Source organism: Plectropomus leopardus, chromosome 13, assembly GCF_026936395.1.
Source record: "Plectropomus leopardus strain MGB_pleo_1.0 chromosome 13, ASM2693639v1, whole genome shotgun sequence".
NCBI classification, from domain to species: domain Eukaryota; kingdom Metazoa; phylum Chordata; class Actinopteri; order Perciformes; family Serranidae; genus Plectropomus; species Plectropomus leopardus.
Genome location: NC_142188.1, coordinates 19,843,521 through 19,868,888, shown reverse-complemented (window position 1 = coordinate 19,868,888; position 25,368 = coordinate 19,843,521). Strand labels below are relative to the sequence as shown.

At 38.8% G+C, this 25,368-nt stretch overlaps 1 protein-coding gene across 1 annotated transcript in view; it reads right to left on the bottom strand.

Annotated features, from left to right (window-relative positions):
• The window catches only part of prim2 (DNA primase subunit 2), a 32,205-nt gene that overhangs the window by 5,757 nt on the left and 1,080 nt on the right, over positions 1 to 25,368 (bottom strand). The window contains exons 2-12 of the mRNA XM_042502244.2: positions 24,411 to 24,560; positions 24,142 to 24,254; positions 23,299 to 23,396; positions 23,059 to 23,179; positions 21,594 to 21,689; positions 18,778 to 18,915; positions 14,164 to 14,231; positions 11,849 to 11,921; positions 11,217 to 11,402; positions 1,159 to 1,285; positions 813 to 895 (exon numbers count right to left, since the gene is read on the bottom strand). Of these exons, the coding sequence (XP_042358178.2) occupies positions 813 to 895; positions 1,159 to 1,285; positions 11,217 to 11,402; positions 11,849 to 11,921; positions 14,164 to 14,231; positions 18,778 to 18,915; positions 21,594 to 21,689; positions 23,059 to 23,179; positions 23,299 to 23,396; positions 24,142 to 24,254; positions 24,411 to 24,555 (1,248 nt within the window). The 5' untranslated portion in view covers positions 24,556 to 24,560. The remainder of the gene's footprint in view (positions 1 to 812; positions 896 to 1,158; positions 1,286 to 11,216; positions 11,403 to 11,848; positions 11,922 to 14,163; positions 14,232 to 18,777; positions 18,916 to 21,593; positions 21,690 to 23,058; positions 23,180 to 23,298; positions 23,397 to 24,141; positions 24,255 to 24,410; positions 24,561 to 25,368) is intronic.

Genomic DNA, 25,368 nt, shown 5'->3' with positions numbered 1-25,368 from the left:
GACAACAGCCCCCTGGTGCCTGGCTGCAGTTCAGGTCATAAAGCCAGCCCCCTGTATGTTAGTGAATGGGACATGGGCCAAACTAAAAACTCAAAGGACACGCCAAATAAATTTCTCCCAAAGATGGTTTCTGTAATTTAAGGCTATTCTCATCACCCTGATTTTTGTTCAAATTATCGTTTCTCAGATTTGTTTGGTTGTAATATGTTATTCAATGCTACAAAAAGGGGATTTTCTGCCATGATTGACAGCTGTGATAGCCAATCTGCGCGCTCATGTTCAATGGGGCTGCTTGGGATTGTTCGGACGGGTGTTTTGGCAGGACCTCCCGTACTGCGGAGAACGCCACAGCATAGAATCTGGCCCTGAATGATGTCACTGACGCAAGATAACAGCAGCCACATCCTGGATATAATTTGGGATGAGTTGTCCATCTTTATACACAGTCTATGCTCGGCGTATGTGTGCATGTCACACACTCATATTCACTGACTGATCAGCTGGTAAACTTAACATAGACAAGCAAGACAAGTTAACATAGAAAAGCCACCGAATCAATAAAAACAAAATCAAACAGTGCTCTGAGGTGGCTTCTGTGGTTTTACTTAGTTTGTCCGCTTGAACGTAGATTTCGCTGGAATTTCTCTTGTGAATTCTTTTCAAATTTACATTTTAGTAATGAAAAAAAAAACCGCCAATGTCAGCAAAAATGTCTCTAACAAAGTGAACACTGCCCCGTTTGAAGCAGATAATGGTTGCTCTAGAGCTTTCCAACCATTTGGGAGGCGTGCTGTCGACAGGAGGGCACCCACCTGGCCGATCCCGTTGGGAGACACCTTGTAGAACTGAAGCTTCTGCTTCAGCAGCTCTGGGTCGCTGTGGCGGAAAGGACATCCTACAAACATTAAGTGAAAATTAATTAAAATAAATGGACATATAAATAAGCAATTAACAAAGCACATTAGTCGTTTCAGTGATGGGAGGAGACTGAAATATTCAGCATGTACAAACTACATATGCAGAGATTTCGTGATGACAATGTCTACAGTTAGTTGTGTCACGATTTCTGGGCAAAGTGCTTTAACTAAAAAGCCTGATAATGACAGTGGAGTGGCTCATCACATGCGTAATGGCTTCTCTCAGCAGCCATCAACTCACCATGATGATCGCCTTGGCTGGGTGCGTTTGATAAAATCACCTTCATGCAACTGTAGGGGGTGTAGTCTGTGCGCTTGCCTTCTTTGCCAAACATGTGGCGGATGCTGTACGCATATGCTTTGTCAAACTACAGAGGGAAAGACAGAAGAGGGGAGAGAAGGCATTAGTGAGGATGAGAGTGTAAGAGGGACAAGGTTGGGGTGAAAAGAGACATTGTCATACATCATGTCAGTTTTGACAGGGTGTTTTCCTCAATGAAATATAGAGCTATTAGAGAGAACCTGCTGTAGAGGTGTCGTCACACTTGAGATAGCTGAATTATTGTAGAATGGCCATCTTTCCCTCTCATTGCTTTTGCCCTTTGTCCCGCAGAGTATTTTAATTCAATAATATCAAGAGGATGTTTGAAATTAAATAATACATGGATGAAATCTCAACACAATGCTCCAGTACTCACTGCAATGTGCCCACTATGTCTACTTTAAATGTAATATCCAAATACTTTAAAATGTTCACTCAACAAGTTAAATGTATTAGATACATGTTAATATGGGCGTGTATAGAGCTGAAACGAGGAGGGATACACAATAATATTGGCATGTCTTCGGTATCGGCAGATATTGGCTTTATTATTGACAGAGTGAAGTTGTACAAAACATCAACCCTAAGTTGAAGTATTATTATTATTTTGCACAATGACTGAATATCACTTACACTGAAAAACATTGTATTGTCTCCATCTGCTGGTGGGCCATCACGATAGGAGTATGCATAATGTGATTTTAATTCCACGACAAAAGAGATATTAGCACATCTGCAAAAACTCCAATATTGTGCATCCCTAGAAATGAGGTCAGTGATTCTGAGAATGAGATGGACGCAATGTCACAGTGACTTTAACCACTAAAATCTAATCAGTTCATCCCTGAATCCAAGTAAACGTTTGTGCCAAATTAAAAAGAAAATCCCTCAAGGTGTTTCTGAGATATCATGTTCATGAGAATCAAACAGACAAGGTCAAAGTGAAAAAGAGAGGCAGCAGGAGCGCTTCTGGTGTCCTTCAAACCACTGGTGCTCATGAAAGGGGATACTTCAAAAAAAGGAGAAACTTACAACACCTAGAAAAGTTATATAAAAGATCCACATCCAGGAACTCAAAATGGTTTGAAAAGCATGAAAGACCTTTAATTCATAGGGCTAGAAACATTAAAAATACACCTACAGTGACCTTGACCTTTGACTACCAGATTCTAAACGGTTCAATGTTCAGTCAGAGTTGACATCTGTGCCAAATATGAAGAAATTCTTTAAAAAGTTGTTAAGAGATCACACTTATGAGAATGAGGCAGATGCAAGGTCACAATGACCACCGAAATATAATCAGTTAATTGTTAAGCCTAAGTAAACATTTGTGTGAGGCATTCTTGATATATCTCATTCAGGAGAATGGGACGTATGGACGGACGAACAACCCAAAAAAAAATAATGCCTCTGGCAAAGGCTATCACATAGCTTTTTATTCTTTCCTTTCATATCTCACAACCCCTCGGATTTAATATAAGACCCCTTGGAGGGGGACCGATCTTTTGGTTGGACTTGAATTCTATTAAACTATGCGAGTCCCTGATTGAATACCTGGTAAATCTTTATATGATCTCCCAAAAAGCAAAACATCAAAGTCAAGGACACAAGTGAACTGTATCAATTAAATTTGAAGTACTAAACATCTGTAAACCTTCACGCCATCTTCTGTCCAGTGTGTTAGAAGCCCGTCATACTTTTCAGATGGGGGTCATTCTGCACAATCTTCACAGTGAGCTCTTTTAATGTCTACAGAGCTCACGTGCGACCATTAAAAATGATTTACAGGGACCCTGCCGCTAAAAATCAAACAGTAAAATACACACAGCGTGCTTCGACTGTGGCAGAACACAATCACTATGACTGCTCCCTTCATAACACGTTAATGTTGCAATAAAACCCTTGAACTTGCTAATGTGACAAGTTGCAGCGGCAATTCACAAATCCATAAAATCTTCTTTAAGTACAATAAATCAAATATTAATTATGTAGAGCTTCGAAGGATTCAAGACACCGTTTCCTGATTTAAGACCGCCCTTCTCTATTAAAACGGATCTTGGAACTCCATTGGCGCTAAAGTGTGTTTAATATGTATTATGTGAAATAATTAGGACATAAAAAGATCCTATGTGGTCCAAAAAAGTGAGACTTGGTAATTATATATTAAACTTTCACTTCTTCCAGAGACTGAGGGGGTCTCACTTTTACTGCTAAAACTGGTGTTTAAAAATATAACTTAAGAGGAACAGCAGATTATAAAGCTCTTTCTTAAATTCTGGGATTAAACATGAACACATTTTTGACTTGCCGTCTTCTAAAGACATTCGATTTGTGTCCTCAAAAACAGTATTCGGATTCCCTTCAGCATCAGATGTACAATACAGCTTTCAGTTTGTTCACAACTCATCCTATTTTTACTCACATTGAATGCAACTCCTCTAAATATGATATGATATTTTCGGTGTTCCCTTTAATCACCAACTGTGTTCCTACACTTCAGCCCACACTTCAGATAATCCTGGATATACTCTCACACAGCTGACCTCCAAACTGAGGGAATTCAGTAAATCAGAGTAGAGAGTCTCAACACAAGCACAAAAGCTGCATTAAAGGAGCAGAGCCACAGCTCTTCTAGTGCACAGCTTGGCTCATGGGGCTACATCACTGTAACATCCCCCCACACTCTAGGACACATTCACAAAAACCTGCGGCGATGGAGACAGAGAAATAGGACACAATCAAAGGGATTACGTACGTGTGTGCGCGTCTATGTGTGTAAACTTGGCATGGCTTCTTAGGCTCAGTCCATAGTGACTGATGTGCCTGCAGCTTCAATTTCTCTTATATGTAATACCATTAAAATACTTCCCATTTTAAGCGCCACTACAGGCCATTTCAGAACCAAAAACAATAAAAAAGGTGAGGGGACTATAAAATACTGCAAGCGTGCAAGTTAAGAGGTTTGATGTTGCACAAAGGAGAAAAGGACAGCTTTTAAAAAAAGGTCATTTACACCCAAAGCACAAGTAGAATTTTAAACTAAAAGGCAATGAGGACAAATTATGACTGCAAGTTAACTAAAATGCTGTCACAAACCTGCTGCACACCCTTAAAGCTGCGCTGTGCATCACAGTCATTAAAAGAGCCTTATGTCAGTTTAAAAAAAACATTATGTCATTTGATTGTTTAAATTGCACCTGTTGTTACATAATTTCAGAAAGACGGCAAAAACATGCTCGTGCCCTCATCACAATGAGTGGGCGGGGCCAGCAGGAAGGAACACTGCACGTATTCAGTGAGCCACATACCATAACAATAAACCCAAAAGCTAGAAAACTTTTTTCAGGAGAGCAGTTTTATTAAACCGAATAGGTGCTGGTAACTAGTTGTTATCACACATCTACACATGTGTCACAACAGGATGGTTCACAATGATGCATTACTGCCAGCATTTCTCTTTTTCATGTCCACTGTGATAGAAGGAGGAGGAAACATCAAAGAAGGCAGAGATGCTGCTGCCAGAGCTCAATCCACCTGGCCTCCATGTTTTCTGTCAACATGACTAGTCATTTTGGCATTTTCTAACACCCTTTGCCATTTTGCACAGTTGCAGTGAGAAAAAAAAAGGTTTGAATGTTGGGGAATCGACTTCTCGCTCTATTTCAACTGTGCAAGAGCCTGAGGACTGCTGACCGAAACCTCTGAAAAGTCAGAAGTTCATCCAAACATTGGGTGGTCAGTCGGCAGCGGCTGATCGAGCCATGATTGGTTCTCATTCTCTCCTACACGCTGCATAGTAAACAATGCCTGACAAAGCTGAAATTCGAGCCAAGTCGAAAAAAAGTTATGCTCCTTAAAATTCAGGTCAGGTTAATGCTATCCTGTCTCTCAAATCCATTTTTTTCCCCCTTTTCGTTGATAGTTTTTTGTTCTTAATTTGATACATTATTTAAATGCTTATTTGTGCTAAAAAGAAAGTATTTTGAAGCGAAGAATCAGGATATATATGTTTATCCAGGGTCGCAGAAGGCCCTCGGGGCTATTTTCAAAATGTGCTGAAAATACCAGTGATAAAAGAATAAAACAGTGCAACCAAACTTCCACAGCAGTTAATATCAAGTGTCATCCAATAAAAATCTGCCGTTGTTGAGAAGGCCCCAGAGCAAACCAAAACTATTATGTGAAAAATGGTGTCAGTTAGTGGAAATTAATTAACCTGAAGTGAACATCTGTAAAACAAGCAGCTCTACCCTCAAGGCAATACAACACAATAAAATGTGGTTCAAATAGACACTCCTCCAAACGAATAGGCTAACTTCTGTGGTGAGAAAAATGGATAGATCAAGTTGATTTCATCAATTTCTCTCTCCCTCTAGTCTAATATTACATCGCCTCTTCCTCCAGGCCTCCCTCTCGGCATCGCTGCCTCCCATCTTTTTCCTCAGTGCCTGTCGCATACTAATGAGCAGGCTTTGTGCAGCATGCCACAAAGTGCAGTCGCTGACTTAACACATACATCATTGTGAGAGCTGCGATCTGGTCAGCACCATTCTGCTGCCTCTGCCGGGGAACAAGAGCTGGGCTTTGTGCACAGCCCGTCACACTGTCTCTGGGAGCTCGTGCATGGGAACCAAGCCACTTCGGAAATAAATGGGGCACCAATGAGGGCTGTAACATGAGTCCAGTGCACAGCTGTTACCATGAGGCTCTGAGCAGACAGTGGGACAGGAGAGAGTGAAGACAGCAGAGATGGACGCTGGTTTATTAGTCTAAAAACATGCTTTAAACATGTCAAAGCTGCACAAAAGATACGGGAAATCTTTAAATGGCTCAACTAAATGTAGGCGCACACACACAAAAAAAGAATTCTCTAGAGAATAAAGAAAACACCAACTCCAAAATAACTGTCCTCACTTCGAACATATTTCTGCTGCAGTGGGAAATCATTTCAAAGAGCTACGCAAATTACTGGTGATATTTTTGTTTACTTTTCATCTCAGATTAGTAATGAAACCTTATTAGTTCTCCCCTACCAGTACTTTTCCCTGGCTTTAAAAGGCAGGTGCTCATTGTAATTAACACCCAAAAGAGCAGAATATTTCTTTTCACAATTATAAACAAAAACGACATGTTTTACGGTTTGATTTTTAGAGGCAGGGTCTCTGTACGGTAAATAGTTTTTTTTTTAGATTGTTCATAATGAACCGGGTCAAAAAAATATGAGGTTTTTTTTTGTTTGGAACAAACAAACAGAGGACGTTGATGATTTGCAGACGTCTGGCGCTTTAAAGTTTGCCGATAGAGTTCACTTGTGTCCTTGACTTTGATGTTTTGCTTTTAAGGAGGTCATAAACAATTTTACAGTTAGCTGCATTTTTGAAATTTGATTGACAAAATGTTGAACATATTTTAGCTTTTTGTGGCTTTAATAGTTTAATTTTCCATTATGACCTTGACAGCACAACAGTTTTGTGTATGTTGACTCAGGATTTTGGGCATTGCTTAAAGGGACAGTTCCCCCCAAAATCAATACACATATTTTTCTCTCACCTGTAGTGCTATTTATCAGTCTAGATTGTTTTGGTGTGAGGTGCAGAGTGCTGGAGATATCAGCCGTAGAGATGGCTCCAATGCAACTGAACTAGATGGCACTCCTCTTGTGGTGCCCAAAACAAAAATTTATAATGATTCGGTTACTCAAGATAAACCACAGACCTTGTTGTGAGCAGTTTCATGTAGGAACTATTTTCTCTGTACTGAACTACATGTAATTTTTTAGGCTTTGAGCACCACAAGCCAAGTGCCATCTAGTTACATTATATCTGAGAGAATGCAGACATCTCTACAGCTGATACACTCGCCAACTCACACTAAAACAATCTAGACTAATAAACAGTAGTAATGGTAGGAGGAAAAATAAGTATGTTTTTGATTTTGAGGGGAACTGTCCCTTTAACGCTTTAACCCCTTTGTCACTCACATTAGTGCTGTAAAAAAAAAAAAAAAAACTGCCTTGGACTAATTGCGCATCAATAAACTTGATTCCTTTCTCTCCAAAATCCTGCACTGAACTTGCACTGAGCGAGGGGATGTGAAAAAGCATAAAAGTGACATCGGATTTTTGAACAGCTTAAAACATGAAGGACTCTGTGTGTATCTTTGTGCATCAGAGACGAGTCAGAATTCTTTGATGTGTCTTCTCATTACTACTGAGACTGAAGCACCAGCAGGAAACAGAGGCTCAAGATATCCATACAACATGCCAGGACACTTTGTCTGGCTGATGCAACACATGTCCCCAGACTGGAAAGAGTGCAGACAACGTGGACTGACATGCCAGCAGTGTGATCTACTACTACAAATCATTATCTGAAGACAACACAGCGCGGGGATCAAGGCCCACCATGAGCACCTACTTTGCCAGATTTCTGCACTGAGTGTCCATTCAACTCACAATTAAAAGATTTCTTGGCACTCACCTTGCACCCTGTTAATACTGCAGCTTCTGATGAGCACCCAAAATTGAAACAGGCTTATGAGTGAGATTAAGCTGTGTTTATCAGTGCGGGTCAGATGGAAAATATTTCTTAAGCTTCTACTTTTTAAATATAAATTACAAAATGAAAATCATAACTAAAATAGCTCACGTAGGGGATTCGACAAGTCTCTGTGTGTCACAGTGCACTCAAATAATATTATATAATAATATCAATGTAAGTGTCGAGTGGGCAGAAGGCAGGTTAACATGTGGTAATTTTATACATGTATTTTTTGAAAGCAGTAAGTATAAAATTACATATAGAAGCACCAACAGAACAAATGTGGTAACACACACATGAGAGCCGACTATATTTGAAAAGTTTTACTACAAAGAAAAACTTAAATGATACATCACATAACATGTTTAAGTTTTTTCAATTGAAAATTAGACAACTATTACCTTTAAAATTAGGAAGTGTGCAATTATGCTTTTTTTTTTTTTTAAATACTGCACTGATCTGTTCATTATGTTCAGCAAGTGATGCCGAAGACGCTAAAAGAAGAAACAAACGCTTAGAATAATAATGACCCAGATTTGATGAGACATTTGATTTGTATTCAGGAAACTTTTGACAGTCAAATCTATGAAATCCTGACAAGTTTGGATGGTTAAAGCTAGGTTCACCTTAAAATCGGCTCTGTTTACGGTACCTGGAATTTGGTACTGGTGCCCAACAGTACTGCTTTTAGGTACTTTGTAATTTATTTATTTATTTTTTTTACAGAATTCCTACAACTTCAGGCTTACAGGATTTAAGCCTTTTTTAAGCCATTTTAATGCCACTTGGAAAGAAATTTAAGACCAATTTTACAGTAGCCAACACTGAAGTAAAAAAACAAATTAACACTAATTTTTTAAGGTTTGGAGGAACTTCATTTTATTTTTCAAGTATTTATTGTAACATGACTATCTGGAGATGTTAATGCAACAGGCATTCTGTAAATTAGGTTTTTTTAATTACAAAGTATTTTGACCTTTTTGAATTTCAATGTCAGAAAAAAAAGATTTTTAGACTTAAAAGATCTACAGGAACCCTGTATTAGTACTTTACTTTCTCTGTAACTACAGATACAGAGGTGGCTTGCTTCCACTCATCAGGGCGCTTTTTGGCACTTTTGCCTCTGTCAAACCTGGTGACCTCAGGTGCCTAAATTTGGCGCAGAAGATTTTAACGTGAATAAATTATTATTCTAATTATATTTGGTAGTACGAATGTAATTACTCTTAAAAGAACCAAGCTCGATACCCAACCCTACATAAATTGATGTAAGTAAAAGTCAAAATTACAGCTGTAAGAAATTATTTTCATTATTATTTTTAACACCATTTTCTCAATTGATAAACCATTCGGTTTAAATATTGTCAGAAAATAGTGAAAAATTCCCTTAACAGTTAATGGATTATCAAAATAGTTGAAGATTCATTTTCTGTCTATTGGCTCCTTGATAAATTGTTTAAGCTCGAGTCAGAATCCATTAATTTTTACTTTGAGATGGAATTTTTTTAATGTTTGTAAATGTTTCTATTACTATAGACGATGGCACAGAAAAAAAGTTAACTCACTTAAATTGAATTTTCATTTTTATGTTTCATGAACTTTTGAGTGCATGATATCTCGACCAGGTACTCCTAAGTGGCTGCACTGAGGATGAAGGATAAAAAAAAACTACTCAAAAACCACAGTGAACTCTGACTCTTCCATATCTCACTTATCTCTATCTCTGATAGGCCAGACGAGGTGAAGAGGCATACAGGGATTGTTCTAACAGCCTTTAGTGTATACTGTACACTCATATCTGAAAAAGCAAATCGATACAAGCTGAGCAATTATCTGTTTAACAGGCAGTTATTTTCTTGACAGCTCGGCTTGAGTACATGGTTCAGAAGTCTGACCTTATAAATGTTAATGCATTTCCTTACTGACCAAGTCTGTGTAGCAACATATCTGCAGCTATCTAATGACCTAAGAGAAGAAACAGAACCTAATGCTGCTGAATGTTAACAACATCGTGTCAGTGCTGTTAAATAAATGTTGGCGCAGCCCTGGCTCATTTAAAATACATTTATATCAAAAGCTTTGCAACAAGAAGACACAGCATGAAATTCTGCCTGTTCCATCACATGGTGTCTCCTGTCTCTATTGTCTCTGACTCACATAAAGAGTGTGGCTCTCTTCATGCAGAACAAATGTTAATGTCTTTATTTTGTCTCCGTCTTCCATTGAGAGACACAATATCTTAACCCACAGCCACTTAAGTCTTCATTAGCTTCAACACAGTGCTGTGTGCAAATAATGATAGCAGTGAACTTTCTTTTAATCAATACAGCTCTGATGGGGTCACTTTGTCATGAATGAAACAGCACCACCCATTTAAGTGTTGAATGGCACTCTGGAGAGAGAGAGAAGCATTCAGACATCAAGACTGCGCTATCCTATGGTCCACTGATCTCCTGTCCAAGGATAAAAAAACTCTCAGTATTTTATACCTTGTATATAATGTAAAAGATCCTTTAGGATTTTTAACACTTTTTGATAAAAGTCTCAGAATAACACGAAAATGTTACCTTATTTTGAAAATAATGTTGCATAAACAATCTGAGGCCCTGTCTATTGGTATACAGATTAGGTTTGGGCAGAATCACGGTATTATGGTATTCAAGGGTATTTAGAAAACCCAAAGGTATGTTTTTCAATACCATTATAAATATAGGCGGTCTTCTTTCTACTGAACTCACTGTAGAAAGTGCACAGCATGGATCACCAGAGTTCAGTCTCTGGTCTCTACTGGCAGAACAGGCAGCTGAGCTGAAAGATAAAGCAACACCTAGTGGTGGAGGGATAAGTTACAGGACTGTAAACTGCCAGCAGCCAGAAACAGCAAAGAGAGAGACTGTGAGGAAAAACAGCATGGTTTTTTTTTTACATCTAACTTGATGAATTAAGGATTTATACATATACAGTGTATAAGGTATGCCCCCGTGAAATTTCAGGAAGGTACGAAATATTACATACAGGGGCCGAGCCTAATAAAGATAAAGATAATAACTGATATTTTCCCTTGTGTTTTAAAAAAGAATTCTGCCCACCAGACCTTTGTTTTATAAAATATCTTCATCCACACTAGAGCACTCGCTGACATTAGCTGCCTTCAGCAGTCCTCCCTTGTATAAAGTGTACAGATTCTTGTACCTCTTTCCAAACACCAATTTGCAACCTTACCACTGTTGGATATGAGGATCAAACAATCCATGTCTGGAAAATGTGCCCACAATAACTGCTGGTTTGACCGGGCCTTATCCAAAACGGTCATTTCCGCACAGATTAACAGTAACCAGAGCTTAAAAAATTACGCACCTTATAATTTGTTTTTAAAAAATCTCTGTTACAGTGACACACACACATACACATATATATATTACAGCATTCAAGTGTTACCTTGTCTGCATCCACTTTGCCTCTTATGAACTCCGACCTCCAGAACTGCAGTGCTTGCTCCAGAGAGAGGCCTATACCTTTGAGGAAGAGGCCGTACTGCATGCGTCCACCGTGGCGGAGATGGTGGTTCTCTCTGAGGCTCTGGTGGAGCTGCCTCATGCAGAGTGGGAATGATTTTGCTGAAAGCTGTAGGCAGGTGACAATTAATTTATTTCTAAGATGCAAAGGTGGATGAAGTAGCTGAAAGCCACACATGAAGTACAGATATCTTACCAGAGAATGACTTTGCTAGAAGTTAAGTTAATATATTAGAATATTGTTACATTACAACACTTTTAATATGCAGAGAGGGCTCACTACAATCCATCTGTACCTGTAAATATATAGTTTTCTCCTCATTTAATCTTCCTTGTTATTTTTAAATTCATTTCTCCCTTTTCTATGGGGCACTTGTTATGTAAAGTGAACTGATGGTTAAGGCTAAAGTGGCACTAAATGCACTATTTCTTCAAAGCTCTGGGCCACCAGAATTACTATACAAACCACATTTCTCCCCGTTCACACCTCCCATTCGCAGGCAAAATGGCACCTTGAACTTGACATTTCAAGAATAGATGGTCAATGCAACTTACTGAATCAATTTGTTCCAAGGAGATTTTCCCAACATTCTTCTGGATGCTGTAATCCTGTCCCACATAGGCATGACTAAAATAAGAAATAATTTAATTTAAAAAAAATATATGGACTGTGACACATGTTAATACAATTTTAGAAGTAATCAGGGCTGCCATGAAAACTGATTATATATGTTTCCACAAAGTCTTTTTAACAGAAAACAAGACCAGACATTAAACACTGGAAACACAGTTTAATAGTTAAAGCCTCCTGCCAAACAAACTCAACACTGCTAAGCTGCTATCTGTTTTAAATCGATGACTTATGAGTCCCGTATGGCAGTGCTTTACATCACATCGTGTTCCCCCTACCATAGAGATTAGTGGCCTGCCCACTAATCTCAACAACCTGCCCACTAATCCCCATCAACAATCAGGCAACACGACTTCTTCCACCCCTTTATTCATGTTCTTACTTTCATCTAAAGTACGATAAACACCCTCACTGTGTTCTGAGCTGCTGAGCTGCTATTGAAGCTGAAACGAAGGCTGCTGCTATTAAGCCTCTATTTGATGCAGACTCGTGTTCTGCTGCTGATTCATAACAAGTTTAAATGGTGAACAAGTTAAAGGTTTTTACATGAAAGGCATCTACAGGAAGTGCTGTTTCAGTAACAGAAGTTAGCAGCGGTTCTATTGTTTGATCAAACATGATAACTTTGGACATTTTAAGTTCTGGTTTTTTTTTTATGGGTATAATTTTAAATATGGCAATGGAGGACTGATGAAAGATGTTTTGGGGAGATTTTAGATAAAGCTACAGGCTTGTACTGCATTTGAGGTGAAACCTGACCCGCCAACACATTAGGATAAGCAACAGTTTCCACATCACGAGCACGGATCTGTTGCTCAACTTAAAGCAACTATTCAAACTAAAGCTACAAATGATTCCTGAAGGAACTTTGCTAACTCAATAACTAAGAGCTCATTTATACTCCAACATATGAAACGAGATTTGCCCGTTTCAAACGTAAATGCCACTGATCTCATACTTCCATACGTCCTTTATGTTGGCATAAATATAGCCAATGAGGACACTGGAGGCCAGAATCAAAAGTTTCTGGCAATAACAAACTAGGCCACGGTGGAGGAGGTCGTAATAATAAACCTTTCAACAGAGGCAGCAGTGTAGATGGTTGTGGTCTGAGAGGCTATTAAATACACTGAAATGTACAAACAGAGAATTTGTTTTACTATATTACTGTTTGTGCTGTTTTTAAAATGTCTTCATTGTCTCCTTTGGTCATTTCTTGCTTTAATTACTCTAAACTGCCCCGACAATCTCTGGTGGACCTGCTCTATTTCGTCCCTATCCCTACGCTTTCAAAAAACGTGCACAAATACAGACAAAATGATGCAGAGTAAAGACAGGAGTCTCCATCTCCACATACCCATCTAATATTGAGCATGGATGAGCCGTATAAAAATTCTTTGGATTGAAGCTTTGATTAATCCAAATAATTATATAGAGTGCACTGTGTTTTGCACAGATCATTATTACTGTCACACAACATGATTAGGCTGTGGACAGGTGACGTGATTTGATAGCGCGGGATTGCAAACTGGAGAAAGACACAGAAAATAGCAAGAGGCAAAGAGAAAAGACACGCCAGAGAAAATGACAGAAAGCATCCCAAGTTAGGCATCATGTCAAGCTGAAACAAAACAAGAACCCACCACAATAACACAGCACACACACACACACACACACACACACACACACACACACACACACACACACACACACACACACACACAAAAAGTATTTCTTATATGATTAATTGAAGGAATAATTGATGAAATGTGTAATTACTAAACAATCGACAGCTTCTGGAGCCCTAATCCAAACCATTTGGAATTCAGTTTAGGATGCACACTGAGACCTGTTTCATCTCTTATCTTTCATCTTCTCTTATTATATTACAAAAACAACTACTGGGGGAAATCATGGCCCCAACCCTCAATTACCTATATAAATACATACAATTTAGTGCATGAGAATTGTAGGGGGAGCAATACACATGTTGCAGAGTCTTAATTACTTTAAGACTGAATAACTTAAACAATAGGAAGAGAAGATGCTGCACGTGTAGCCCAGAATCAGCAAGTTCCCTCAACATCTGGACTCGTCAACAGGGACAGATTGGGTTTACTCAGAACCAACAACAAGCCCCCAATATTCTCAGGTGCCAAAAGATCAATCCTGTTAAATCTCTTTTTCAATGCAGTCCTGACAAAGTGGCAGCAAAGTTATCAATCCTGTTGCTGCTTACCTGAGGTGGTTAAGAAGCGGTTGGAGCCGTTCATCAGACTGCACTGCTGGTAGCGAGCGGGCTGTCAGCTGCAGATGAGATGGACATCACATGAGTAATGGTAAATAGTGCAGGTCACTACAGCCCAATATTGCAGGTTAAGTGCAAAGATTAAGTACGGCTCAGATCAATAATTAAGATACAAGGTCGCTGCTTTGTGAGTCAAAGAGCCAGTGAAATACAAAACACATTTTCACACGTTTTATCATTTGTCCCTGTGGTAATTGTTAATGTATCTCTCGTTACAGCAAAGTATACGCCAAAAAGAAAGATAGAAATAGATTTTTTTTTCTTACATGTATTTTGTAATAGAGTAAATGGACCTGCATTTACAATGAGCCTTTCTAGTTTTCCAACAACGTCACCAGCGTTGCCACCAACTTCTCACCCATCGGAAGCAATTTGAGGTTGAGTATCTTGCCCAAGGGTACTTTGACATGCAGACTGGAGGAGCGGGGATCAAACCACCAATCTTCCAATTAGTGGACAACCCACTCTCCCCCCTGAGCTACAGTCGCCCACTGGGTTGTAACCATGCAGTCTACACAGAGTGAGCTAGATTAGTTAAGAAAGTTCTTTATATGGATTAACCTTGATAACTATTAAGGTAAAGCAATTTTTAAGTGATTTTAGGGGACGAAATGGTACAGCACCAAGTCTGGGACAATATCATTTAAAATACGTCTTTATTATAGCGTCCACATTTCATTTTAAGCTTATGAACACACCAAAGTAGAAAGAACGGCGTCCCAACGCAGGAAATGGGGCCATCCAAGGAGCATGTGAATGCCGTATTAGTACTTAAGCACTTTATGTTACTGAATGTTTGACGATGGTACCAGAAGGCCGACTGTCAGTGTGGCGTGTGATGGCTGTTTGAAGTGATAATATTAAAATTAAATGACACCATCCTGAAACATCTGCATCATATGAAACAACTGTCAAGTACTCCTGACATTAGGTTTTCACATCCTGTCTCCGTCTAAAAAGAGTTCAGCTAGATGTGAACCATTTCAGCTGTCTGTCTGACTGTGTGCATTTCCCTCCAAAACAAAAAGCTTTACTCGGTTTAATTGCTTCATTAACATGACTTCAATCAGCAAACAAGCACGAGTTTGCAATCTAAACCATTTCAAGGTCTGCTTTACACATGCAAAAAAAACAACAACTTTACATACTATATTTCTGTTAATTTCTTTTAAAATGAACATCCACCCAATAACTGCAGTCATATGGAGAAGCAGCTTTCAATTTCATGCCTTTTTAATGACACATTCTCTTCAATGTCCCCTTGTTGTCCCCAGTGGAGGAGAATAACCATTATAGCCACACAGAAACAGCCACAATGGCACAGTTACAAGAAAAATAGTTTTGGAGCATTATTCCATTCCAACAGTTAGTGGTCCGGATAATTACCAGGAAATGGGAGAATGGTAGAACTGGATCAAGTTGCTCTTTTTTATTTGTTTTTCCTTTTGTAATTTGGAAAAGATGGTCCTGCCTGTCCCGTGATGGGGGACATGTGTTAAAGTAAATCAAGAGCAAGTTGCCAGCTGTGGCAACATTAATACAGAGGCAATGGATATCTATTCTACAACATGAACACACAATCTAGTGTCCAATCATGATTTGGACACGAGAATTGATTCTACAGCCAATGTTGTTTTCAGAGTCCTGCGGGGATTCTTCACCTAAATTGCACATAATAAACTAAACAAAGCAGTAGGTCAAAGTTTGGTGCCCAAGTTACTGTTAATGAATTCTGAGATAAGTAAACTAGATCAAAACTACTCAGAAATCAATATTTTCTAATGCGGTTAATTAAACACATTCGAGATTGCCAGCACAGAGTTTTAGATGAGCGCTCCAATTTGCCAGTCGGCTTTTCAGATCACTGGCTAAACAGAGCCCACTCTCTGTCATGAACACAGACAATACCTGGAAACACTATGACTGAAAGTGACTACACAGTTAAATACACCACAACAACACCACAGGACAAAAACGGACTTTTGTTCAAACTGCCAAATGATTTTCTATGCACAAAGCGATGGACTGCCAGCTCTAAGGTGGACTCAAACAGCTGCGCTGGAAAGGCATTGGAACTGGTGTATCTTTTGACAGAAAACTGTGTAGCTGGAAAAACAAACTAAAGGTAAATAAATGACATATATTAGAAAAACTGTCACCCTTACATGGTTGGTCCTCCAGAGGGCACAGACAAGTTGACAAACTCATCAGAATTAAAAAAACAAATCTAAGATTGTTTATTTGTGTTGTGTTTATATTTGGAAAAAAAAAAAAAAAAAAAAAAGACTGAATTAACATTTTTGACACACGCATAACCATAACCACTGATCCCATATTTTTCCACTAAATTCAAAACGCAGTTTAATAACTGGGATTTTCTTCAGCGATGTATGTATACTTCATATTTCTTATCTGAAGGGGGTGTCTACATCAGAGGGCTGGACCTGGATCCAGCACACTTGAACCTAAGGCCCAACTACTTTGATTGGTGTGAACACTGAGAACTGTACTAAAGATGGGCATTTTAAGTAACTTCCATGACTGAGTACTTGAATAAAATTATTTTAGGGTTTGCGAGCACTCTCTCTCTCTCTTACACACACACACACACACACACACACACACACACACACACACACACACACAAATAAATCTAACGTGATAAAAGGAATACAAATTGGCCAGCAATAGAAAAAATCTGAAATTCAATTATTTAACAGACAGGCTTCTATTAAACCATAAATTCTAAATTAACGCAACACAGGTGAGACGCAGACCAGTGGGATCGTCTCTGAGCTGCTGTCCTCCCAGTCAGTTCAATGTCTGCCCAGTAAGCACATGGGAGTACTCAGTAAGTTGGATGAGCAATGATGTCCAAACCGTACTGATACGCCAATATCCGTGCCCGAGAGTCCACTTAAAAAAGATTATCACAAGAACGTTTCTTGCGCACGTTGCTAGGTTATGAAACACGTGTGAACACCAACTGTTCCAAAACACAGAAGTGGACTGACTACTATTTAAACTGACTGCAATGAGTTTGTAACCAGTTATGAAACAGTCTTAATTTATTACTGATGCCTCTGTATCAGACGGCAGCAAAGCCCACTACGGACAGACCCAGATCTGGCTTCGCTGCTGCCTTCGCCATGCAGTTGGAGTTAAAGCGTGAGGCGGAGGGCTCCACGCCTGACAGCAGCAGCTCCTCCTCCTGCCAGGAGGGGAGCTTTGCCTTGCTGCTCCGCTGGTCCCTGTTGATGACGGTCCCTGGGGTGGCAGTGCTCATCTGAGGCACCCTTTTCTACACTGTATCACAACAAAAATTCCACAATGACAAGAGTACTCGGATAAGGAAGAACATCAATAATGTAAATGCTCAGAAGTTGGGAGTGAAGAGAAGTGAAGTGAAGACGGGAGCAATCGTACTCTAAATGATCTAATATGAAAATACCCTCAATGGTGAAGACAACGTGAATCAGACTGAGAACACCATCATCTCTTCGTCACTATTATCACTACTCTACATTATAATAAAAAACAGTATCGCTTACAGGATTACACCAGTTACAGCATTCACACACAATGCTGGCCGTTAGCACATTAAATCTTCATAATTTTATGTAGATTAAAAAGGTTGAGACTCTAATCAGAACCGTAATGATTTGCAGGTTGTTATATTGGCATTTTTCATAATTTCCTATCTGTGGCTGTGTGCCATCTACAGTATATTGTGGATTTCTTGCACCTCAATAATAGAAGAAGTCTATTCATAAACCATAAAGTGCCACTGCCTATGGTTGCTGAGCATGCTCGTGCCTGCTCCCTAGTCAGGACCCCTTGCCACGATGTAACTCGGCCTCCGTTGTCTCCTCACATGTATTATAAAGAATGCCTCCGGTCACCAAAACACCATGTTCAACCTCCCTGAGGGCATTCAATGAAATGCACGAGCATGCCGATATTGCGCCTTCGCAGACCCCCTTCCACAGCCTTCAAAAAAAGCATCATGCCTGCAGGGATAATGAGCACTTTCATACTAGCTGTCCCCAGCCTTCCCTCCAGACATTTTATGTCATCTGTGCATATTCGCCTCATCTGAACCCTGCGTTGCTCCAGTTTCCCTCAGGGCACTGAAGGGGGCAACCACAGCTGCAATTTAATAATTTTACTTATGGAAACAGACTTACTGTATACTCAAAATGTATTTACATAAACAACATATGCAAGGTGCAGACCGAACAAAATTACAGTACGATGCAAAGTGAAGCTGCGTGGGTGTTAGTCAGAAAAGTGTTGATTAAAATCAGTGGCACTATCTTTTTTTAGGTCCGTGTTGTATTGCTTTATAGTGTTAGATGGTTCGATTTTTTAATTAACAGCTCTGTACTACATCTGTGCTATTTTTACACCACGAACGACGGCACAGAGCACAACCGAAGTTGTCACGTTTCGCTAAAATACAAATTTGCCTGCGAGCTTTCTATAATATTAAAGGACTTGTTATTCATCCCTTTCAAAAAGTGAAGAAGAGCTGCAAACACTTACTGCAAGCGCTTTGGAGAGCCTGGTGCGGAAATCGTTGAGAACAATGGTGACGATGTCCTGGTGAGGGATGTACACGTAGCCTGCTTTGAGGTACACTTTCCTCATTCGCACGAGATCCAGGGCGTCTTGAAACGGAACCTTTAAAATAAAACGAGGAAAAATGTTTTAATAATGAATGCATCAAAAGATATAGATGTTAATATTCAGTTTGCATGTGTGGCGAGTGTAAGGCTGACCCTTTTTAAATTTTAGCAGGAATGTAAGGATTTACACTTATTGTTTGATAAAGGGAGCGTGATGATTTGCATTCTCTCAGTGAGTAAAAGAATGCCAGTAACAGACCTAAAATGTTCATTTAAAGTCAAGTCATAGGCCATGACATTTTCCCCTTTCATCTCCATTTTGTGAACAGACAAACTGTGGACTTAAATCCGTTCAGCTGTGACACGATATGACAGTTATCTGTCTATCAGCCCATTATTTTCCAGCCCTTCCATTCAAACTGATTTCTCCACTATGTGAACATTTAGTGATTCAACAAAATTATGCCAAAACATTTCTTTAGAAGTAAGGCGAGATACCCATGCAGAGAGGAAATTCTACATTTGGGAGAACATGAGTTCTCCAATAAGTTGATTTGAAACTGCCTCAGGGACCAATATTTTCTCACTTATTTCATATCATAAATGGTCTGTCTCCATCTGACAAAATAATGGGCCCGAAGGTAGCGGAGCAGGAAGAAAATATAACTAAGCAGACAAATCAGTGTTTTACAGGAAGTTCACTTGGCTGGTACTCTCGGGCATGTTGGGATTACACAGTATGGGTAACAGAAATTTAGAAAGCTTGTGTGGTAATTCGTCAAAGACATTTGACACAAGACAGAAGTTACTACAGACTGTGGATGTACAACACTATCCAAAAGGATAAGGGTTTCTCTGTGAATTCTGCCCATTTTACTTGACATCACTGAGGAATCTTTCAGAGTGTGGGACCCTATATATGTAGGTGTATGATTGTAATGATTGATACCTTAAATATAGTGTTTATTTATCACAGTAATCATCTAACTTTTCATACATTACTTTGAAATTATCCTAAAAGAGGACTGCAGCAATTTAGTATTGCACTTCAATGCAGTTATGGGACACAAGAGAGACAGATTTAAGTCCTTAGTATTGAACAACTTCTCAACCCACTGGATCTCTTATTTCCCATGATGCAACTAAAAGGCATCTTTTGCTAGGCCTTCCCTGACTGCTAAGCAGCACAGCTTTTAAACTCCACACCTCCAGTTTGTAACGCAGCTTTTCATTATTCTTCCCAACTTGGAGCACTCCAACCAGATTTTTTAAAGGGTGAACGGCACCCGTCAAAACGAGTAATCTCAAAACTGCAGTAGGTACTTTTATCTCGGTTTAATTGGGCAAAAATCCTATAATAAACTTTGTATATGTTGTAATTTAACTGAGAGAACACTTGAGTTCTGCACCTCCTCTCGGTTTTGTTTCCAGGCTTAACATTGGTGAAAGCCTGTTTTAATGACAGAGAGGAAAGAGAGAATTTTGGATATTATTGCAGCATAAGCAGCAACTGCCCACAATACAAAGCAACCCAAAAAAGGAAGATGGACTTATCAAATAGAGAGTTTGGAGAAATGCTGCCCACGCTCCCCAGGCGAAGCGGTCCATAGCGGCGGGGAGCGAGGCAGAGGGAGTGCTGGCTTAGGTACCTTGTGAATTCTTGTCTCGTTTGTGTTCTGATAAACAGAAAGAGCTCTAAAATGAAAAAAGTTTTAATAAATCAAAGAATGGGAAACACTGGGTTACTTTATGAATGTATGTCAGTGCTTTTCTGGTGAGAGGGGCTTAGGACAGAACAAGGAGAGCTGCAGGAGGAGGCTGTATTTTTAAATTTTGCTGGGTTTTAACCTTTAAAAAATGGACCTTCTGTGGACAGCTACTGTTTAAATGATTCTGTTTAAATCGAAATGAAATAAGAATCATAACAACTAGAGCTTTCATCCTTTTTGCAGCAGAAAACTAAGATTTATGTCTTCCCCATCATTAGTCATGACCCTACATTACCTTAACTGCTGTGCAAACGTGGAATTAACAGCAGTATTTCTCTGAGAATTTCCCCATGATGGCTGCAGGAGATTGTTGTTGGCATAATCCTGTATATATCCATCTACAATAAAAACCATAATAGCTAGAACATTCATTCTCTTTGCTGCAGAGCTTACGTCTTCCGCTGTATATTTGTAAGGATGTCATTATTACCTGTAGTGCAAAAACGCACGGTGGCATCAGAAAATGGCATACCCTAGCTTTAATTTCAAATGTAAACCCAGTGGAGTGGCCCTTTAACATGAAGAAATCTACAACACAGAACTCTTCTTCTCTCGTGATTCTGGACACTTTTTGTCAAACTGAGCATTAACAACTCAAAATAACAAAAGAAATTGCACAAAAAGCCCAATAACAGACTCATGGGGAAAACACTGGCGCTTTTGATTTTGAATGGAGGAATCGCTTTGAAGATAATTACAGCGGGGAGAGTGATTTTAACAAAAGAACACTTTCATATCTGTTAGGATATCTATAAAAACTGTAATTTTATTTTAAATTTCTGACATTTAGAATACAAAACAAGGAGTTAACAGCACTTGTCTAGATGGCTTGCTTCTTCATTCACTGAGAGCTACATGATTATGACTTTTAGAATAGAATTGCATGTAAAAACATGTTTTATGGAGACATAAGGACATTATATTCTCAGTGGTTTCAATGGAGAGAAAAAGATAAGTAACTTACTTTGTAGAAGTCCTGATCTTCCACAGTGATTCCACTGACGCCGTAACTGGAGCTGACAAGTTTATCCGACAGAGCCTTCTTCTCTTCGACAGTAATCTGAAAAGTTATTGATGAGAGTGATGAATTTCGGTGGAGAGCTGCACGGGCAGAATTGAGCCACTGTTTAAACATTGAAGGCTGAAGCTCATAGAAAACCCAACATCGTTTATCAAATGAATGCGCCATTTTTGTCCTTGCTCGAAACATTATGCACTGATAAATTATTGAACAGCTTTTTTTCCATTTTGCCTTTAAGTATTCGCCTCCATTCTATGAAAAACTGCTGCAGTACTTTGCTTTAGTTGGGATAAAGATGCATTTACAATTAAGAAAGAAACGAAACACTGTTTGTTATTCACATTTAATTGGGATTGCTGAGTGTTAAAAATAGCATTTGTGTACATTTATCACCTCTTGAACAAATCTTTTATCAAAAAATATATAGTGCAAAATAAACATTTAAACTCTATAATCACCGTTCAAGGAGACCTTTAATAATCACAGGTCCTGTAACGGTGAACAAACAGCTCCATCTAGTGACATCACAACTGAGCACACGTTTCCTTGCCCTGTGGTTTTTTTCTTTCCTGATATCCACACGTACGTGTCTTTCTGTGCCGGCTTCTTTGTCAGTCATATTGACAATTATTTTACGGTCACTACCGGGCTCTGCAAAGTCAGATAACTCATGTAATTTACAGTATTCGTCATGAGTAACATCAATGGATATCACGTTTGCTGATATAAAACTGAAGCTTTGCTCACTACTTTTAGTGTCTGAACAGTTTTGTTCTTTATTGAAGCTCTGTAGAAATGCATATTCTACGTATGTTTTCAGATAGTTCCCTGTTCAGATCAGTCCACAAGCCTTTATGTTGATTCTTGTGTGTGAAGGTGAAGAATAAAAGCACCAGAGCTGTATGTTAGCCTCAGGTAACAAAAAAGAAAATGAAGACTTTATTTGCAAGAACAGATAAGAGTCATTCTTAGAAAGAATAAGCTACACGCTTTGATATGAGTGCACAAAAAATGTATTATCATTTTTACTCCTTTTATTGACAGGTTAGCTATAGATTGACAGGGAATGGGTGAATGGAGAGAGGAGGAATGACACGCAGCAAAGGGCCACAGGCTGGAATTGAACCCGGGTCGCTGCAAATCCCTCCGAATATGAGGCGCCCACTCTATCAGGTGAGCCAGAGGTGGCGAGCTTTATTAAATTTAAAAAACTTTGAGATATCTCATCACAACACCCAACACCGGCATGATATTATCTCACTTGCACACACGTGAAATGAAAACACAAATAAATTAAACCGGAAATATCTGTTTTTGCAAATAAACCAGGATTTTTTTCAGCAAAGAATGAACCTTTTGGGTCACAATATTTATCTACATTTAAGTAAAAACTTTGCTTAAAACGTACCGTGTCATATTGCAGATTATTTCTGTGAAGAAATTCAAGCTTTTGTTTTGAGCTGAGCTCGTTGAAGCGGTAGCGGAAAAGATCGACTTCCTGCTGTATGAACCACCGTCTCAGATCCTCCCTTTAAGCGAGCATTGGGAAGGAACATTTAGTCAGCTGCATCTGAACTACACTCATTTTCACAGCACGTTTAATTCTTTTTATTTGACAACAGTCGTTCCACAGAAACAACATACTTACGTTTGGCAGTAGGCAAGTCTGAGAATGAAATGGGAGATATGGTCCTTTCTTCGTTTCTCAAATTCAGTTGGTCCACTCTGAGTTTTTCGGTCATCAACCTTAAAGGGTTAAAGGAGGTACACTATTTTTTATGACATATTTGTTTTCATGAATCACTACTTTTTCATATGTGTTGTTGTCTTAGATATAGTTTTATCTGTGAAATAAAATAAAAATGAAAGATTTGTAAAGGCAGTTTTGTGACTGCCGATGTGAGGAAAGAGTGTATTGTATACTTTTTACTGCGGCGATGTTTTTAAGCTTTAATTTTGGCAAGTAAGCAGCCAAAGTTATGTCCATCTCTTCTGTCTTTTGATAACTTCTTTCATGTTTTGGTACCTCCAATCACACTGTGTTCAGTAGGTGTTTTCTTCTTCATGTATTTTTGCTCGGGGTATCACTCTACTGCATGATTACAAAATATTTTGATGGTCTTAAGATCATAGAAAATCTGACAATTTGACCTTGTTTGTGGCTTAAAAGTCTCAAACTTTAAGCCATAAAAGTCAGTGCTGCAGATCAAGTTATTTATATAACTCCAGGCACAGACTGAGCCATATACACTCAGTTACAAGTTTATTAGATGTACACAATAAACTGGCAACTGCACTATCTATCTATATATATATATAATGGATCAGTGCAGTGTAGTATACATTGCATGATGACATGTTTCCAAATATGTCCCAGCATGCTTCCTGTGAAAGCCAACACCTTGCGAATGGTCATAAAATCACTGTGAGGTAGTAAATGTAGCACCCAGTTTTTTAACTCTCTGTTGTGTGTTGTACTAAATATACTTACAGCATCCGGTCTGTGAACAAAATTCAGGCCTTTGCACTCATTGTTCAGTTTCTTCGAGTAGTCATCTGACAGTTTCACATAGCTCACTCCCAAATTCTCAATGGTCTTCAGCACTGCGGTGAAATTAAAAGAGGGCATTGTAATTATGAGGCCTTTTTAAAAGAAAAAAAAAACATTACAAATGTATTTCACAACAGCAGAGAAAATGCTGATTGTAGCAAACTTCATCATTTAAAAATCATTTGACAAGAATGAGACCCAGATCTTACATTTCAGTCTGTCAACAGCAAACGCCTCAAATTCAGCCAGAGAGATGTTTTCGAGGGGAGGCTGCCCGTAGAACTGTAGCGGATGTCCGTACAGCTCCGTCTGAGCGCTGGTGCCAATCTTCCTTCTTCTGCCAGAAAACAGCATCGTTCCTGATGGTATGGAAAACAAGGTCTGACAAATCAAAGGATTCTGCAACCCCCTTTACATACACAAAAACGTCAAATTACTGCCGAACCTCTCTTACTTTGTGCCACTCAGCAGTCAGTTTTAACCAGGGCAGCTACAGCTTAAGGCAAGTTAGATTTAAGACTTTTTAATATCTTAAATCTATGGAGAGGGAAGGGATGGAATTTAAAGACAAAAATTACAGTAACTAAAATTGGGAACGAAAAAAAAGCAAAACAATCAAAAAACCACATTTTTTCCCTTACGGTTTAGTACAATTCTGCCAAAATGTTTATGTCCAGCCAAAAAGGTGGAACTGGTTAGAACAGGGAAATATCTGGCTTTTGTTAGTAAGTTTTCTTTGCAATTTTTCTAATTATTTTTTTATATGTCATAATTTATTTTGAGATTTTGCAACAACATGAAAAAAAAAAACTTGCCATGTCTGAGCATTTTTAACACTTTTGAAATACTAATTTAAGACATTTAAATACAAATTAAGGTATTATCTTCATGTTAATTCATTCAATTCATTTTAAGGACCCACGGGAACCCTAGTTTTAACAAAACAGCCTAACATAATGCAACACTGTTGTCTCTGCCTCAATCACCCATCACTTACAACATGACAGCTGATTTGCAATGTTTTTAAATCAGGTTTTATTCTACTTATTCACAATCATACATATTTAAATACATTTGTACACATCCTTATCCATATCCTTGATATTTAAACAGTGTGACATTCCTGTGCAAAATGAACCACCTGTAAGATATGTTTTATCTGAATTA